The 19,753-nt window shown below is 41.3% G+C and overlaps 1 protein-coding gene across 3 annotated transcripts; it reads left to right on the forward strand.

The window, feature by feature from the left end:
- The first annotated feature begins 28 nt into the window (after positions 1-28).
- Positions 29-17,861, forward strand: WDR4 (WDR4 tRNA N7-guanosine methyltransferase non-catalytic subunit). Of its 3 annotated transcripts, XR_014563358.1 has the most exons (12): positions 29-204; positions 1,622-1,696; positions 2,967-3,113; positions 4,478-4,634; positions 5,503-5,615; positions 6,287-6,347; positions 7,125-7,223; positions 8,610-8,674; positions 9,434-9,617; positions 10,178-10,247; positions 11,865-13,138; positions 17,575-17,861. XR_014563358.1 is itself a non-coding variant. In XM_083735071.1 (11 exons), exons 1-11 carry the CDS (start codon positions 86-88, stop codon positions 12,026-12,028), a joined length of 1,254 nt encoding a protein of 417 aa, XP_083591197.1. In that variant the 5' UTR covers positions 29-85; the 3' UTR covers positions 12,029-14,972. The 3 variants fall into 3 exon arrangements, 2 of the variants coding, with proteins under 2 accessions (XP_083591197.1, XP_083591198.1); XM_083735071.1 differs by lacking the exon at positions 17,575-17,861 and having other exon boundaries at positions 11,865-14,972; XM_083735072.1 differs by lacking the exon at positions 17,575-17,861 and having other exon boundaries at positions 3,032-3,113; positions 11,865-14,972.
- Positions 17,862-19,753: the final 1,892 nt, after the last annotated feature.

Here is a 19,753-nt window from a genome sequence, read left to right on the forward strand (position 1 = left end):
AGGGGCCCTTGCCAAGGAGTTCTGCAGTGACGTCATTTACCGGCGACGGCTATGTGGTTTCCTGCACGCGGCTCTGTTGTCGGGCATGGAGGCGGCTGACCCCGCCGGGGTTGCGGGTTCTTCCCCGGAGTTGGCGGTCTGCGGGGACCTGATGGTGGTCACCGGTGGAGCCAAGCTCTTGGCGGCCCTTTACAACGAGCCGGGGTGAGTGAAACCGGGCCGAGGAGCTCCTGTTCAGCCTCTTCTAGCCTCGCTCTCCCGTCCTCCTGTCTATATATCTGCAGCCCTAACCGCATTTACTATTGAACTTACTCTGAGTAGGCACGGTTAAGATTCCGCTGTAAGGCAGCGGCTGTGTGAGAAGGGGAGTGTGTAAAGCGGTAACCGGGTGCACCCTTTAATTCTGATCAGTTACTTCAAAGCTGCCCCACTTTTATACTCACAGTGGGTCAGGATCAATAACCGGCGGCGTGTGCATACAGTTTATCCAGGCAGCTGGTCAGTGTGCATAATGCTGGTCAGCTTAGAAAAGTTGAATGACAACGCTGATCTATATAATTAGAGGAAATAGGCTGCAGTGCTCTTCCGACAAATGAAATGCTGGTCGGATAAAGGGGGTGGACAGCCTTTTCCCAGCCTTATAGATTTAGGATGATTGAATTTACATGTTTCTTCCTGTTAAAAAGGTTCCAAAATAGATAATGCTTTCAGGAGTAAAAGTAATCAGAGTACGCACGTTCTCTGCTTCTTATTTTCTGCACATTTTCTGCTTTGGAGAATGTATTACCCACTGCTTTTCTGAAAATATATGATCACTTGGGTTTCAAGATATTATATAATGAGCTGCTTTATTTTGAGTCTCTACTTTATTTTGAGTCTCTAGGTAGACAGTGTATTGTCAGTACTGACAATAGGTCTCCACTCCTATTGTTTTCTAACTTCCCATGGTTACTACCTGATCCCTCTTAATAGAGGGATTCTGTGATTGAACCGTGAAATGGGTTAATCCCATTTAACTCAATGGGATATACTTCTGAGTGGACATGTATAAAACTATGATATAAGGAAGCTCTGTATCAGTCTCCGGCCAATAAATAACGAACCATTTAATTACATTTACTGTATAGAGGTGCTGACATCTGTGGTCATAATGCAGAAGTTTGAAAAAAAAGAACCATGTAAAAGATACTTTTCATAAAAGATTCTAAAACTTCACTGCATTTTCTGCCCTAGTATTTTCCAAGTCTATACAGTGGTACCTCGGGTTAAGTACTTAATTTGTTCCAGAGGTCCGTTCTTAACCTGAAACTGTTCTTAACCTGAAGCACCACTTCAGCTAATGGGGCCTCCTGCTGCTGCTGCACCGCTGCTGCACAATTTCTGTTCTCATGCTGAAGCAAAGTTCTTAACCCGAGGTACTATTTCTGGGTTAGCGGAGTCTGTAACCTGAAGCGTATGTCACCCGAGGTACCACTGTATGTTCCTCTGCAATAAAATGAAACCGAAAACCTCATTAATTTTGAAATTTTACTGTTTAAAAAGGCATGGTAAGTAAGATGAGACACAACTGATACTATGCTTATTGGAAAATACTGACCTGATGTAATTATATAATTTCCAGGAATGAAGATATTTTCATTTATGACTGTTCCACAGCAACAGAGAAACTTCAACAGAAACTTCAACAGAATCAAGGGTAAGACTGTTTAAATTTTCCTTAATCTGCAGTAGGAAATCCACTGCATTCCCATTTATTCAGAAACTCTGTTGAATATGACATTTACATCTCTTAGAGTTGTTTGTAGCTGAGAATAAATGTTGCCGCTACCACCAGTGTCACATAAAATACAAAAACAAATTGAGGAATACAAACTACTTATATGCAGTGATGCAGCTAAGTGATTCTAAACCTTGGACTCAATTGTCAGGTATGGGATGGGGTTTTAAATGGTCGTGTGTTTTTCTTCAGTTGTGAACTACATAATTTAAAATTTCTCCCTTCCACCACCATTCCACACTTTACAAGTGCTTCCACATCGCTGATCAGTTAGAGAAATATACCAAGCAAAAAACTATTTGACTACCCTAATAATAAAAAGTGTGCTGGGCATATGCAGTTTGTCATTTTTAAAAATCGCTTAAATCATAGCACCTACACAGATAAAATGGTGCTTGCTTCTGCTGCCCTGATGCTCAGTGCATTTACTTGGGAATGAGTACTGAAGAAGAGGAGTTTGGATTTGATATCCAGCTTTATCACTACCCTAAGGAGTCTCAAAGCATCTAACAATCTCCTTTCCCCTCCTCTCCCACAACAAACACTCTGTGAGGTGAGTGAGGCTGAGAGACTTCAGAGAAGTGTGACTAGCCCAAGGTCACCCAGCAGCTGCATGTGGAGGAGCGGAGACGCGAACCTGGTTCACCAGATTACGAGTCTACCACTCTTAACCACTACACCACACTGGTACTGTTCAGCTATTTTAATGTAAAAATAGTACAGTGAATATCTGCAACCATGTATATTCCTGGCTGCCCCCTAGCCATAAAATGTTTTTGGTTTTTTTAAAAAATAAGAAGGAATGTCTCTTTGCTGCTACCTCATCATCTGCCACTTTCTTAAGTGGTCATTTGGGGGGTGGGCTATAGACATCTCTATTTCGACCATGAGTGCTGCCTTCACCATTGTTTATAAGAAAGGATTTGGTGTGTAAAGTTTTTTTTTAAATCTGATCTTACTGCACACTAGTGGAAGGAAGGATATCGGAAGGAAGGATACCCTCTGAAATTATAGAAAACATAATTCCATAAGGTATCTATTGACTTAGTAGTACAGATACTCTAGTAAATAAAGAAATGTTGTATTGATCAAACCTACTAAATAGCAATTGCTGTTCTTAGCAGTCTGAAGTAACTGGGTGCAAAACCTCTAGGTCTTAAACATTTTTTTTCTTTCTCGTTGTTTTTAGAGATGATGGAAAGTCAGCGAGTGAAGCAAGTAATGATATCCTTGCCTGCACGTTTTCTTCATCAGGAACCTACTTTGCTCTGACTGATGACAACAAACGACTGATCCTTTTTCGTACGAAACCGTCTTGGGAATGTCTGAGTGTAAGGTATGGAAAGGAAGGCATTTCAGGAGAAATATTTGTGCCCAAATATAATTAAGAGCTGTTTTAAAACAAACTTCTTTACATTTCTTGATCATTTTCTGTAACTGATCAGATATATTTAACTTTACTGATAGAAAAGTTAGCAATTATTGGTGTCTTTCACTTCCTCTAGTGCAGGGATGGGCAACCTATGTTGTTTGGTCAAAGTCACTCAGATCTCCCTCACCCAAGTCTAAAACTCTGTCATTACAGTGCACCTAGTTCTTTTTTCAGTTCACAAAAGGCTTAAGCTAAATTGGTGATTAAATTTTGGAATGTTTTGAAGAGATTAAATAAAATTTGGTTTTAGCCTGCTGTGCTTTATGCTGGTTTTAGCTGCCTGCTATTTGTTTGCATTATTTTATTTTATGTGTTTATTGTAAGCCGCTCTAAGAATTACAGCTGAAGAGCAGCCTTGTAACATAAGTTATTAACTTTGTTGCACTACATTGCAAGTTGTTTTTGAAACTCAGATGATTTCACAATCACTTTGTTCTTTGTCATGATAATCCTCACTAAAAATGTGCAAGATTTCACAGGTACCCGATCATGAACTCTCTATATTGTGACTTTATACATTATATCCATTCTGTAATTCAGATAAAAGGGCCTCCCAACCCATTATGAAGAACAGAAATTTATTTTGGTGTCAGAAGTTTGTTTATTTTAAAAAAATGTTTCTATACTTTCCTTTCAGCTCTAAAAAGAGCTTACATTGTGGGTGAAGATGTCAAATTATATTCATTTAAAAGTTGGGAAAAAATAGGGACAAAGCAAAGGAGTCCTTTTTTTGCTAGTCCAGTGTGTGGTGATGGGAATAAGAGTAGGGTTAAAGTGGGATTAAGATTAAGGTCAGGTTAAGAGTGGTCATAAATGAATTTTATTCCTAGGATTTAGAACTGTGCTGCATGCATACCCTTTAAACTCCTTTGGTGCTGGATTCTCACTGGGATTATTATGCCCTTCTCTTTTGAGATCTTCTGTTTCCACTTCCAGAAAGACCAAAGGGCAGGCTTTCTAAAATTCTGTACCTGCAGTGCCTTCTTTCCCCTGGCTACCAATAACCCTTTTCAGGTACTTACTAGTAAGGAGTCAATTCATATAGGTTTGTTCTGCTATAAAGTTTGTGACATGATCCAAACACATTGTTCATTTCTTTTAGTTTCTGCAGATCTTCATGCAAATAATGTGACCATTCTCTGGGAAAATGCCTCCCTGCCCCCAAATTTAGCAGTCAGAATGTGATGTGCAAACATAAATTAGCTATAAAGGCTAACCTTCCAAAGAGGAAGTTTTGGACCCTAATTAGTGTCAATTCTTCATTCCAGGTCTGTCATTAGAAGATGTACTTCCCTGATTATAACAGCTGCAGAAGATAAGATACTAGTTGCTGACAAATCAGGTGATGTCTATTCGTACTCAACAACAGAGCCTGAAAATGCAGGAACAATTGAACTTGGTCACTTGTCTCTTCTATTGGATGTGGTATGTATGCAATTTCTGGCTCAATACCATCTCTGTTTATTTAAAGAAGAGTCCCAAGCATAAATATACAGCCCAGTCCTAAGCATGTTCATTTTAAATTAATTTCCCTGAATTCATTGGGTCTGCACAGTTACAGTGGAAAAAGCTCAGTGAACTCAACAAAAGTATTTTCAACATAAACGTGTGTTCTGTGTTTGACTATTCCTTTATATTGTTTTGTGAACAATCCAGAAGACTTGGTTTGAATGGGTTTGAATAGTATAAAAATGTTCAAGATATCTAAAATAAGTTTGGGTTGTAAATCTATTGTTAAATATGAAGTTTCAGCTACCTCCTTTGAAAACAATGAATGATAGTCAACTAAGTTTTACTCAGAGTAATGCCATTAAAATTAAGGGACCTAAGTTAGTCCTGTTCATTATTTTCAATGTGTCTGCTCTGAGCAAAACCAGATAGATAGCCAGATTATTATCATCTTTGGTTATCACTTATTTAAAATTTACTCAGCTTTTGCTTGCATCATAAATTTAACCAACATTTTAATGTTTTGTGTGGCAGGATTGTCAATAACCCCTAGTTTTTCTGCCTGCAGTGAGTAAGGGTCATCTCCAAGGGACTCTTACTCACTTCAGGAGAACTTGTAATTTGGAAGAAAATGTAGTTCTTTCTGTGTGTCACAGTGTGTTACAAATAAGCACAGACAAGTGAAACTAAACAGGCCAGCAAAATGTTCAAGACTTTTGTAGACTTTTTTCCAAGTCTTGTCAATCTGAAACCAAACTGGTAGATGTGTACTTATTTCCCATATGTGTCTGCATGCTGCAAAGCCTCCTGGGCTGTTTCATGGTGACCTGTGTTGTGTCATTAGGCGCTGAGTCCCGATGACCAGTATATCCTGACCGCTGACCGTGATGAGAAGATACGAGTTAGTTTGACTAGAGCACCACATAACATTGTGTCCTTCTGCCTGGGACACAGAGAGTAAGTGAAGTTGTAGAAAGTCTGCAACATGAGGAAAAGGGAAGAACGGCCTATTTGTAAGGGGGGCGGGGAGAGGGGAGGTAGGAAGACATATTTTAAGATCAGTGCTACACAGCAAGCTAGCCAATGGGGTGCCCTGTCAATGTTGATGGACTGTGACCCCCCACAGTCCCTGTCTATTGGCCATGTGTGCTGGGGTTCATGGGATTGGCTGGAGCTGGAGTCCAGCAACACTGAGATGCTGCATCCCTTGAAGCTCTTGGTTCTGTTAGATAAGGACAACATTAGGAGTTGAGCTCCCACTTACACAAATTCACGCAGTGGAGCCTTTCCAACTCTCTATTAATCAAAATTCATGTCAGGTGGCTTTCATTATTGAGTACATTTGGATACTGCACCACAATCTTCCCCTGTCCCAGAAAACTCTCTATAATGTGCTGCTCTGGCACTTTTTCATCGTTTGGGTTTTGCTCTTTCTAATCTATTTTCTAAACAGTGATACTGGTAGTTAATTGGTTCGTGTGCATTTTTCCTGACCTAAAAGATAACATAGTGATCTAATCCAGTGTAGAGCCTTCTGTTGCTATGCTGATATTTCACCTCACACTTTATTACTTTTTGCTTGCATTAGGAGTGTACACCACAAACATTGACCTTTTTTTCTCTCCTAGATTTGTCAGCAAAATATTTGTAATACCAAACTATCCAGAACTTCTCTTATCAGCTTCTGGGGTATGTATGTTGTGTGAGGCATTTTACATCTGGAATTTTAGTAGGTTGCTTACATATTTTCCTCCCTTGCTGAGGGTAAAATACTGTAGTTGCTTTATGTTCCTTCTCTAAACACTTTTCTGGAACAGGAGCATCCTTTAGGGAGGTGAGGAGGAAGCTACCAACTTTTCTAAGTGCTTTAGAAAATCATCTAAAAAAATCATCTAAAAAGTGCTTAGGATCATCTAACTCCAATTACCATAATAAGGAAATGTAAAACATAACTGCAATGAATGTTCACAGAACACTGCTGCATTTTTGTGTTGGGTGGTTTTGCCATTTAAAGTCGAATGCATTTAAGAACAGGCCTTTTTCACTTCATAGAGTAGGACTGAGGAACCTGAGATCTGCCACATGTTGCTCAACTACAACTCCCATTTTTTTATTTTATTATCACTGTTGCATTTCTGTCCCATATTTTCCTCTAAGGAGCTCAAAGTGGCATAAATGGTTCTCTTCCCACTTTTATCTTTCCAACAATCCTGTGGCATTGACCTTGGACCAGTCATTGTCTCTCAGTCAGTGAGCTATGTCATGGCTTTGTGGGGATTTAAAGCTTGGCCCTTTGATCATCCCTGACCATTGGCCGTGCTGATAGGAGCTGTGGCCCAGCAACATCTGAGGGGCCTCAGGTATCCGATTCTTTTGAGAGTGTGTGTATGCACGTGTGGCTGTCGTCTTCTTGACAGAAGCGGTGTTAATCAGCCTCTCTCTTTTGAACTGTACCCCCTTCCCCAGGACTGCACATTGAGGCTCTGGGAATACAAAAGTGGGAAGGAAGTGCACTGCTGTCATCTGAGTAGTTTGAGTACATCTGAGGCTCCCCCAAATGAGAAGGTAATGCGTTTTTCTGTGAACATGTGAATCTCTCTTTCTCTATCTATCTATCTATCTATCTTTCCAGGCAATCTTGCTTTCAGAATGGTATGTGTAGCTGAGGTGAGAGTAAATTTTAAACTACAGAAAATCTAATCCCAGAATGACAAGGAGGGCTTTTTGTAGCTCTGCAACACAATGTGCAAAGCACCACAAACCTTTTGGCCGCCTTTCTCCCCAAGATTACATTGAGAATAAAATCATTGCGCTGCTCAGAAAAGCTGTTGGTCTGGAGTGAAATAGCTCCAGGTGTTTGCAGATGTATTTATTTTTTTTTAAAAAAACACTTCAGAATCTATTTCATCCTTCATTTAATTGTCAACCTTTTTTTTTTTTTTACTTGAATTGGTGATATGCTAAAATTGCATACCTCTCTTCCTAAGGGGCATATGGGCTGGTGCTGTAAGGGCAGCAATTGCATCCAGAAGTTGAGTTATAATGTGAGAAGAAGGCAGGCACCCAACCCATTAGATCAAACTGTGGCTTCCTGTGGGTCATCATCCAGCATTAAGTGTCCAAGCAAAGAAGAGAACCAAACATGCAAACAAAAATCACGGGCAAAAATAAACTGAAAACTAATTTTGAGAATATTTCTGTTTTCTTTTTGTTAACCTCACACAAGTATAAGGTTAGATTATCCCAGCATAATAATATCTAGGAAAGCCGGGCCAACCCTGAATACCAACATGAGAGCTTCCAGTTTACCTAGGAAGGTAATTATTTTGGTTATAGGCTTCCCTTATTGGTTTCACTAGTGCTGGGTGTTGGAGACAACTTTTTGTCATCATCCCCGCACACACTTTTGCATACTTGGGATCCACCATTTAAATATGGTCATGCACCTTCAGTCTTGCACATTTACTCTTCCCTTTCACCTGCCTGCCTTTGATTCAGGACAAGAATGTGGAAGAGGGCTGTGCAGTTTGGCCGTGATGTGTGACTCGCTGCAAATAGTATTCTGCTTTAGATTAAGACTTTAGTCCTCAGGCATTCAGAATAATTTTTGGGGACTCAAACCGGGGTGGGGAGCTTGAATGCTGGCCTCACCTCCTCCTCTCCCAACAGTTATGCTACAGCAACTGTACATAGTTCCTAGTTGTGGGAAGGATTCTAACCATGTTCAACTAAATCCAGTTAGAATTGCCCCCTCCGGAACTTCATGCTCAACTTGAAAAGGAGAGGAGAGGGCTGGGAAACTCAAACTCCCTATCCAGTTTGAGTATGGACCTTTGAACACCTGAAGAGGGTTTTTGAATTTGACATGAAGGCTTTCTCTTTGTTACCTTCTTCCCCTACAAACTCTCTTGCCTGAGAAGTTTCTAATTGCATCTCCTTTTCCCTCCTCAGAAATATGCAGTCTCCAGGACAGCCTATTGTTGTGAAGGAAATTACATTGCCATTTTATATGACTGGTAAGAGGAAAATAATATCTAAAATTACTGTGGAAGCAACAGCCAAATTACATAATTTCATTATTAGGCATGTCAGATATCTGTTGCTTTAAAATTACTGTGGAAGCAGTGTAGTCATGGCCACCTAGAATGTGGATTTTTCTTTGTTCATGATAATGATATTTTGCTTCAATAATATTAAGCCTGTCTGAGTTAATATAATATAATGAAGGTGATTTTGGTTGATGCTCGTATCGCTACATTAGCTTTGTTGTATCCATGGCATGTTTGGAAATCTCTTCTTAGAACATGGGCAATTCCCCTGCATATATCTGAGATGTGTGCTGCCATGAACTGAACATTCTTGTTGGTCAGGGAGAACCATAAGGGGACCTTATAAACAATCACTCACAAGGAGTGAGACCCAAAGTTTACAACAGGGATGGGAATTTTTTGGCTCTCCAGATGTTGTTGGACTCCAACTCCCATCAGCCCCAGCCCTAGGTCAGAGATGATGGGAACTGTAGTCCAGCAACTTCTGGAGCCTCACAGGTTCCCCATCCCTGCTCTACGAGGTGATCATATTGCAAGCATTGGCCAAGACCAGAAGGAATCTGTACATTTAAGCCTTATGTGAAATTCAGGGCAAATCAACAATCACTTTACACAAGGTCTCTAAGAGTTTTGATTGATGTGTTTTAACCTGCTAGGCAATCTTGGCGTGCAAAATTTGCTCTGTAAAAATGATAGCCCTAATCATTATTGATCATTTCTGAAAAGTCTTCCCACAGTTTCCATCTTCCAGCTTGACCCCAAGGCTCAGAAACTCATTCACAAACAGAACATCCCCTTGATCTGCAAAGGCTGGGCCATTGCATTTGAGAAAACAGGGGGGCTCTGGATTCTGCAGGAGGACATGCAAACACCTCTTCTGTTCTATCAACCTGTGAATGGACAATGGCAGGTGAGAGGAGCTTTCTGGTTACAGCTGGGCTTCCCCTGCTATGGTGTCAGGCAAAGAACTTTGGGATACTCATATAGGAAAAGGGTATTGAACTGGAGCTGGCTTGGGAGTCAGTTATTTAATATCTGCACATAAGGCTAGGTAGCACTGGCTGGATCCATTTGGCAACATCCTTTGACAGTGTTACCAGTTTTCAATAAACACTCTCAAGCTTGAGAAGAACATGGTGCAGCTATGGTTGCCCAATCAAATAGCATGTTTCATTTTTATTTTTCATGCTGGTCAATATACAGCAGCCTAAGGCACAATGCCAGAGCTCAGCCTGGTGATCAAGACAACAGTGACATAGGGCTACTTTATCTAAAAATACGAGTGGAATGCCTGTTCCTTCTTTTGTTGTCAGTTTCTCTTTGTGAAAAGATTGAAACACACACGCACAAAACGCACAAAACACACAAACACGGTTTGGGGCAAATCATGGAAGATTTTGGGAGGGCTGTGCCCAGCACATGGTTCCCTGTATGGGGATTTCAAGAGGTGTCCTTCTTTCCTTTTTTCAGTCTTCTACTGAAGAGAGAGGGTTGATTAAAATGTCAAAGTGCATCCGTGACAACTGGGCAGCGTTTGAAGGTAAGGCGGTTGAGTATAAAGGCCAAGAAGACACTGTTATAGGGGGTGTCAAGGTAGGATTTGAGTAGAGTGCATCTCACAGCATTCATAAAAAGTAACCTTTTAGATAAGAGCCTTGTCCATTTGAGGAGGCTTGGTTCTGAGACTGCAATTGCATGGAAGTTCACCCATCCCTGCTGTCAGCTGAGATTTGGCATGTTGGGCAAGCCTTTGGAGTAATTATGTGAGGGAGAAAGGGAGTGGAAAGGGTATTATAAAGCCAGGGTATTATTATTATTATTATTATTATTATTATTATTATTATTATTATTAATTTATTTTCTATGCCACCCTTCATCTGAGGTTCACAAGGTGGTTTACAATATAGAAATACAAAAATACATATAACAGTAAAGAACAAAAACAATAACCCCTCCCACAGGTTAAATGGCCATAGATTGTTTAATCGGCCAAAGGCTAATTGATGTTACATTTAACATAATTTGAAAGCTAATCGGGAATTCCCATGTTGAGAAAATCTGTAATGATGAACAATCATCCCCCAACTTGTTATCCACTAGGCAACTTTGCAATTTATAGCCACAAGACCGTGATGGATACACCTTTGTCTTGGTCCAGTAGCCTAAGCACTTGGACCGAGTGTACATTCCCAGAAACCTTTGCAACAGGGTGGGGTCATGTGGCAAAGATGCTAAGGTTCCTCATTATTGTGGAAAAGAGAAAGTAATATACTTTGGTAGCTGGCTCTTTTTTGGTTTTTGTTACATGCTGCCTTGAGCTGTTGAGGTCAGGTGAGATCTAAAAAATCCAGCTAATCGATAGTACCCTCAAAAGAACCATTGAATAATGTGAGAACACAGCAAAATAGTTTTCCTAGATCTCAAATTATAGTTCCATGCAGAGATCCTAAGTGTATCAGCAGTTAGGGGAAAGGGGCTATTAAGATTACAGTGATTATTGCAGCTAATTAGCACAAGGGAGCTTGATAGTTGAGTCCTGTTCCAGATGCTTAATTAGTGTCTTTACCCCTATAGAAAAGGTAGTTATCTTTTTATTGTCAAAATGTTAATAGCTGTCTGCCCCCCTTCAGCTTTGATAGTTCTTCAGCAGACAATCACAATTTCTCTTCTGTTACGAGATGGGAGAGGAATATTTAAACCTTGAATGAATTGTTGCTGAAAAGAAAATCTAGCAAAGCCTTAATGTTGTCCAGTCAAGTGGAAAGGCTAATAGATATGTAAATTATTATTTTTTATTATCTTCTCTACTGAGCCAGATCAGCTTCTCTTATAACACATTTGACTTCTGTGGGGTAACGGGGCAGCGTACTAATTAATGTCATTAAAAAAACCCCAAAATCATGATGACAGTTCAAGGCAGAAAGCCAAGACCACGGCCTGATCTAACAAAGCAATTACTTTCTTAGCATTTGTGGTTGCCTATTTTCTCCTTCCCAAAGCACCCAGTGCCCCTTTAGTACTCACATTGGCTTATTATTGGTTGTACAAATTCAGATTTTAAGGTTTTAAGTCCCCTTTCTTGACATGCACAGAAAACAGACCCTCAGTGCGTGGAAAACACATGCCTATGAGCCTGTTCCAATTCTCTCTTCTACAGGCTCTGTTGGCAAAGAAAGTTGCTACCAAAATCTCTACAAGGCTTCTTTTGATAACATGGCTGTTTACCTCCAAAAGAAAGAAGAGAGACTTCAGCAGCAGAAGAGTAAGAGAAAGGACCCGCAGCATGAATCAAATGGGCAGACAAAGAAGCTCAAAACATGAGCAGCATCCTTGCTCAGTGCAAAATTTGGTTGTGACTTGCAGTGCATTGGAAGAAGCTGGTTTGAGAACGACTGAATCACTTGGCACACTGAAGAACAAGCTGGCTTGATATTTTCCACAAAGTGCAAATATTAACACGTCTTAGCCTTATTATGGTGACACTTCCTTACCTTGTCAGTGATAAATATGTCCTCTCCAAACTCTTTCTAGCTGCTTACCTTGACTGTCAGCGTAGATGTCATTGGGTGATGACATTGTGATGCATGGCGAGGAAGAGGACACACTGCAAAACTTGCTCCTCCAAGCTGAAAGCCTTTCTTGGTTCTGTTTCCGTACATGTGCCACATAAGCCAAAGTGAGAACCCTCTGTCCAGTACAGGCCCCTAAAGCTCACCCAACAATTCCTACCGTACGTCCTTCAGTCCTCCTCTGGCCAGAAAGAAGGTGGAGAGCAGGAATGGATGGAGGAGGTTTCCAGTCACTTCACAAGTCAATGGTGGTTGCTCCTTGCTGCCCTCTGTCGACAGCAAGGAGGTTCAGGCAGGGAAAAGCCAGGATTTATGAGGCAAAAATCCCCAGGGGGATCTGAGGAGCTCACTGCATCCTGTTGTGCCACGCAACCCTGGAGTTTAGCTTCCCCTTCCAGTTGGAAGTGATCCTTTCGGCTGTTCTAGTTACTAGCTAAGGATGTAAATGACCAAAGCCAAAATATCCTTGGATAATTCTCAGAGCTCACCTTTCATAATGTGTCTTCATTGTGCAATAAATCATAACTGTGGAGTCCCTCCATAACCACAGTTCTCCTCCAGTGCATTTAAACTGGTGGAGACACAATATCTTCACAGTGAAGGTAATGAGTTACTTTGTGTTGGAACGCGGGTGGCGCTGTAGTCTAAACCAATCAGCCTAAACCACTGAGCCTTTTGGGCTTGCTGATCGGAAGGTTGGCGATTCTAATCCCTGCGACGGGGTGAGCTCCCAGCTCCTGCCAACCTAGCAGTTCGAAAGCACGCCAGTGCAAGTAGATAAATAGGTACCGTTGCGTCAGGAAGGTAAACAGCATTTCTAGGCACTCTGACACTCGTCACGGTCTTCCATACACCAGTGGCAGTTTAGTCATGCTGGCCACATGACTCGGAAAACTGTCAGTGGACAAACACTGGCTCCCTTGGCTGAAAGCGAGATGAGCGCCACAACCCCATAGTTGCTTTTGACTGGACTTAACCATCCTTTACTTTTACCTTACTTTGTAGTGTAAGATGGACCAAAAATTGGATTCCATTGCTGGAGTTGTCCTTTGACAACGGGGCAATTTTCTCTAGAAGGAATCTCTGATTGATAGCTGGATGGGTGGGTTTGTTTGTTTTTGAACTAAATTAAGGTCACCTTTTTACTATGGGAAGAAGTATCCATAGTTTTGAGATGTGATTTAGACTGCAACTTGCCAGCTTGAGTGTCTTTTTTTAAAATAATACAAAGTTAAAGGATTTTATTTCATAGATTCTGCTTTAGAATGTGAGAGGCGCTGAAGTGTTCTGATACAGTATATACCATATTGGCATACAAGCGGCATATCACTGAATGAATAATATGCTGTAAACAAGCCGTAAAATGTGGTCACAGCATTCTGTCACTTAGAAGACTGCCTGTGCATCTCAGCTGTTTCAAGGTATTCAGAATTCCATTTCATAAGGTTGAGACAGTTACAGGTAGTGATTGCCCCAGCTGCTTTTGAATGGCATTTCTCATCAGGAGGCCTGTTGAGAACGTACCTGGAAAATGCATAGTACAATCAAGAAAAAGATGAAAGAAAAGGCTATAGGTTTGATGAGGCTCCTGCTGGCAATGTCTAATGGGCAGGGTTTCCAGACCTGGATCAAAACAATTGCACAAGTGCTTCTGTGCATGCAGCATATCATTGCGGTGCCTTTTCTCGAGCAGTAAGTCATTGCCTTCCACACTGCTTCTGAAACCAAAGGGAATTTTGACGTTTGTAATGTTCAGAGTCTAAACCCCCCACAGGACATGGGCAGCTCCTGGCTTGGAGCCATCCAAGTCCTTGAGGTAGATTCTGAACTCAACTTGCAATTGTTACACAAAGCTTGTCTACACACAGTGTTGAATCTCAGCCTGTTAAGTTTGCCTTGAGTTTTAAGCTTTTGCGGTCTTAAGTTCAGTTCTCCACATTCCCACATCAGTTTGTGATTTTCTTTACAAAGCCCTCATGAAAGTCCAGCATTTTAGTGTGAATTTCTCCAAGTATACACTGTTTGGGATGTGTATGTTTTGCCACATTTTTGCAAAGCAATTTCCCCAAATAGAGTGCATTTTGGTGTGTTATTTTCACTAATATATGCACGCTCCCTAAATCTGTTCTGCAGTTTTCCCCAACCCTCCGGAGGGGGTGTGGGAAGTGGACAAGTTGCATTACATAAAAGGAAACCCTTGAGCTAACAGAACTACTTTGTTGGAGAACAGTGATTTAACCTGTGAACTTTTAAAGTAATAGCTGGGTATTGTCTTTCTGAAAAGCATGGAAGATACTGCCAAGTAACCCTTGTAGTCCAGTAGCAATCCGCAATTCCTTTTATTTGCTGTGCTCCTGGCAAAAAGTAGTCTGTGTGGTATCACAATGAAATATTGGAGTGTCCCAGACTCCTTTGTTGTCTCGTAAGAGTTTTCATCAAAACGCCTGGGTGTCCTGTTCCAGATAAAACCCATGCCCAGAACACTCACCCAAACAATTGTCACATTTTGTGCTGTACAAATTGGTGCCTGTAATCAGAATGTTCAGTTATAAGTAGGTAATTCTTCCCTTTCCTTTGTCCAAACTATTCCAAATGAGATTGTCATCATGTGGAAGGCTGTGCTCTAAAGAAACTTCAAATTGCAACTTAAAAGGGTCTATTAAAGAGTCTGTGACCGTGTTTTGGTACAGCACAAACTCTCATTCTGACGGTTCTGTTTGTGTCAGAGCTGCTGCTTCCTAGTTAAGCACTCACTGCTTAGTTACACACCCACATTCTGTGAGGCAAATAGGTGGATTCTTTGTTGGGAAGGATAAAGGAGAATATTTGCATGCTGGTGCTCTTTGTTCTTTTCATTGTTAGGTCAGTGCTTTGTGTGCTTAAATGAATATAAAGCACATGAAATATAGTATTGCATTTGTTATGAGCACGTGAGTTGTATTTTTTCTTTTTTAAGACTCCAGAATGTATTCATTCTCTTTAAAAAGAGAGAGAGAGCTCCAGGTGCAATATATCAGAAATATATTTCAGATGCAGTACTAAGCCAGTTGCCTGGTTTTTCAGTGCAAGGGCTTGGATACTGTCCTTTGGACAGAAAAAAGTAACGTGTGGAATTCTCTGCCATGCAAGTTACAGCTTTTGTCCATGAAATAATAAGTTTTTGAAGCTGCCACAAGTGCCCCTTGTCCCAGTGGCCCTGCTGGCACCCCACCAACATGTGTTGTCTGTAAAGGGGAGTTTTATCTATGTACACAGGTTCTCCTCATTGTGTGAACAACCCTACATGTGTATGACAGGCTTCCTTCTCTAGGTATGCTGCCGCTGCATAACTGGTGAGGGTGAGAAAGTAGTTCTACTCCTGCTCCATGGGAACTGAGTGACCCAAGTAGGGCTTATCCCCTCTTGGTGGAGAAAGGAGGAAGGTTGTTGTCCCTCAAGATGTTGCTGTTCACCATTGGGAGGAAAGGGGAAGAGGTTGAATGAGTTCTCCAGTGTTACATATGCACAGACAGTATAAACACCCCCATACTAAATTTTCTTTTTAAATGGAAAGACAGCAGTACAGGGCTGCTTTTAGAGCTATGTTTTGAAAAAATACTCCTAGTAGGCGAGCAATTCTCAATCAAATGTTCTAACCATTCACGTAATGACGCAGCTTTGGGAAAGGAAGTTCACTGCCAGTGACGGCATAGGCACTGTCCAATAGGGGCCTGCATTTCTCACTTAACCATGTATGCGCCAACCGTACCTATTTATGGTGTCTGTTTCTGGTCAGTCACTGTCTCTGCTTTATCTTAGGGGAAGATGCTTTCTAAAATGCTCTTAGGTGGCTTGGAGCATGTCTTTGAGGAGCTCTGTGAAATGCTGAAGCAACAGGGATTTCTTTTTGCTGTTTTTTTCCAGCTGTCTGATTTCTTTGAGAAAAACAAAAGGATTTCCTTGGGGAATTAGATTGGCTTGGAAACACTAAATAAATAAGTATTCATCCGGCACTGGAGTAGTGCAGTGCCCGAGTGTTCTACTCAGAGTTGTGCTCACATTCCTTCAAATCAATCCATTATTATTATTTTAAATTTCATCTCTAGGAGAATGCAGGTGCTTCCAGACAGGGGCCTCAGTAAATGAACTGTTCAGCTCCGATTTTTCTGCATGCACATTTGGCACCTCAGCTTCCACACATTACCATTTCCCCGGCCCTAAATATTCATTGGTATTCTGCTGCTTGCCATCAATACCACTGCCTGGCTCCCTTTCAGCACTGGAAGTGGGCTGGGGAAAACCAGCTGAAAGCACAGTAGTGAGTAAGGCAGGTACGCTCCATTTTATATTAAAAGTTGACCTATCCCACCCTCTCTCTATAGCCCAGCTCATGTTTAACAAACTCGTACATGTCTGATTGGGCTTCCAAAAAGACTTTAGAGATCTGGTGTGGCTCTTGCTGATTGTTCAGGTGACAAAGAACCCCTGAGAGTATCCTCAGCTTGAAAGACGGCTGAAGAAGTACCGGTAGATTTGATATTAATTACCTTATAATAGGTTTTTAAAAGCCTGCGAAGCATAGAATTAAGTCTGGTGTAGTTATGCGTGAGGCATATATTAGTCTGATCTTCAGCGGCATTTCAGTTACTGTCTCTGCTTCTGCAGCTGCAATTTAGCCCACAGTTAGAAGGATTAATGCCGGCAATTAATTGCAGGTGCAAAATTGTGCATGCTGTAATTGAACGGAAGGGAGCCACTATCACAACAATAGCAGCAGTTGAAAAGAAAACTGCAGACCTAGTTTATTTTAACTACTTGCGTTGGTTCCATCACCTCACTTGCTTTTCGAGCCCGGCGTGTATTTATCTGCCCAAGGGCTTAGGGAGATAAATATATTTGAGGTTAGAAAGGATGTGGAGGACGAGAGGCAGCGCTGTTCACTTTAACTAGTGCAGGCACAAAACAGATAACAGGAAACAAAAATTATTTTCAAAGTACATACTGTGCAGGGTTCATCTAATACACCACACCAATGGAAGTGTTGCGTAAGGACTTCAGCTTGCACAAGGGGGCCCTTGCCCCCCCTGAAATTGGCTCTGGGGAGGATGAGAGGACCCCCAGAAAGAGCGTGGGGGAAGGAGAGGGGGGATCATTGCATGTGGCAGATGGAACAGTTGTAATAGCATGATATTGACTTCTACCCAGTGTTTTGTATTAAATGGCAATTTAATTTAATATGTAAAGGTAAATGGACCCCTGACCGTTAGGTCCAGTTGTGGCGCTCATCTCGCTTTATTGGCTGAGGGAGCCGGCGTACAGCTTACGGGTCATGTGGCCAGCATGACAAAGCCGCTTCTGGCGAACCAGAGCAGCGCATGGAAACGCTGTTTACCTTCTTGCCAGAGCAGTACCTATTTATCTACTTGCACTTTGATGTGCTTTTGAACTGCTAGGTGGGCAGGAGCAGGGACCAAGCAACGGGAGCTCACCCCGTCATGGGGATTCGAACCACCAACCTTCTGATCGGCAAGTCCTAGGTTCTGTGGTTTAACATTAAATAAATAATGTATTTAATACATTAATAAAATGTATTAAAGCACTAAAAAGTTTACGTATGCGTTGTGTGTAATGAGGTGATTCATAGCAGTGGATCGGTCCCATAAACAAGTTTTGCCAATCTGGTGCCCTCCAGATTGCAACTCCTATCAGCCCAAGCCTTTAGCACATCCATGCTAGTATTATTTATTGATATTTATGATATCTGTGGGTCACTTCTCATTAGACATCTCAAGGCAATTTGCATTAGTAAATCTGCACTCCCAAAAAATCTGGAGGGTACCAAGTTGGAGAAGGTTTCCATGTAAGAACAGAAATGTCAGACCGGGAAGATCTAGAAACATCAGATTTCATAATACTGTAATATAGGAAATCCCTGCTGCAGAGTGTGCCAGAGCATCCATTGAATTAAGATGTGATCACAGAATGGAGATTCCCCAAGCAGCAACTGAAGTACATATAAAGCTTATTCAATGCACATTGAAAGCACATGGCATCCTGGGAACTGTAGTTTCCTCACCACCGAGCTGCAATTACCAGCACCCTTAACAAACTGCATTTCTCAGAATGCTTTGTGAATGTGCAGTGAATAAGCTTTAAATGCATAGTGTGGCTCTGCCCTAGTGGGATCATGAATACAGCTATTATGCTGTGCCTTATAAGTCGGTTTTTATGTCAGTGTATTTTCATCTTCTATTCAAAAATAGGTGGGTGACTTTCTCATTAAAAATCTGGTTCCTTTCCCTGATTACAAGCCCTTCTGACACCATCAGGTATGACAGCAGGTCAAATTAGTCTAGACCTTTTAAAATACAAGGACTGCTCATATTTGTGCTAGATCAATTCTCTTCCTCCATTGATTCTCTCTTTGACAATAAGAAAAAAAAACCACAAGAAAAAAGAGCAAGAAAAATTATATATGCCAAAGGAAAAAATAAGCAAAAAAATATGGCTGGATTGATGCAGTCTGGTGATTTATAAATAGTCTCCATTTAAAAATGAATAAATTAAGTGCTCATCCTTCTTTGCTTCTTTTCATAATACGTTAAGTTTTGTTAATAATTGCCTAGATTTGATTATATCACTTGATTATACCATTGTATAATAGTTTAGAAGACTGGTTGTTTTCAGAGCTTTGCAGTGCTTTATTGGCCATGATTTTATTCCAGTCTGAACTTTAATCACACAGGTGTTGCTCCTTGCAAACAGTACTGGAAAATCCTCTAAAAAAACAGTCTTGAGGAAGCCCATTTTCACTTTGTTCCATGTGCTTCCTCAGCTGCACATTTCAAAGCTTTGGCTTCAGACTGATTGGGATACTCAGCCTCACAAAAGGAGCCCTTATCAAGAAGAACACATGTTACTGTTAGTTGGCTATCATTGTACACCTCAAGCATTTTTCATTTTACAAGGAATCTCCTGTTACGTGTCACTTTCCAATAGCCACTTAAGGGGAAGCACAATGTTTCCATCTGGTTCTCCTTTTCCCCCTCTGCATTGCTTGTTGACGGATGGCTTAGCAGCTTCCTGTGTTATCGGCTTGGCATAGGAATGCAAAATCAGACCTCAGTGGTGTGAATAAAGCAGGGACCTCTCTGTCCATATTGAAAATGGGAATCTTGTACATGGAAATCTGTCATATTGCACAGGCCCCTTGATTGCCATTTCCTGCAGTTCGGATATGTAGGTGCTGGTGATTCCCTGTATATATGTGAATTGTGGGGCTTGGGTGCATGTAGGATGTACATCAGATCCATTTGAGGAGGAACGAGAGTCTTTTTCATACATTCACTGGGCAGCTGAGAAAAGGACCAGGTCTACTGTTGCTAGTAATATGTTCCACACTTTCAGCAGAGTTCAGGGGTGAGGAACAGGTGGTCCTCCAGATGTTGTTGGACTTCAACTCCCATCAGACTCAGCTTGTATGCCAGTGGCCAGGGAT

The sequence above is a fragment of the Podarcis gaigeae genome (assembly GCF_964106915.1).
Source record: "Podarcis gaigeae genome assembly, chromosome: 4".
Lineage (NCBI taxonomy): Eukaryota > Metazoa > Chordata > Lepidosauria > Squamata > Lacertidae > Podarcis > Podarcis gaigeae.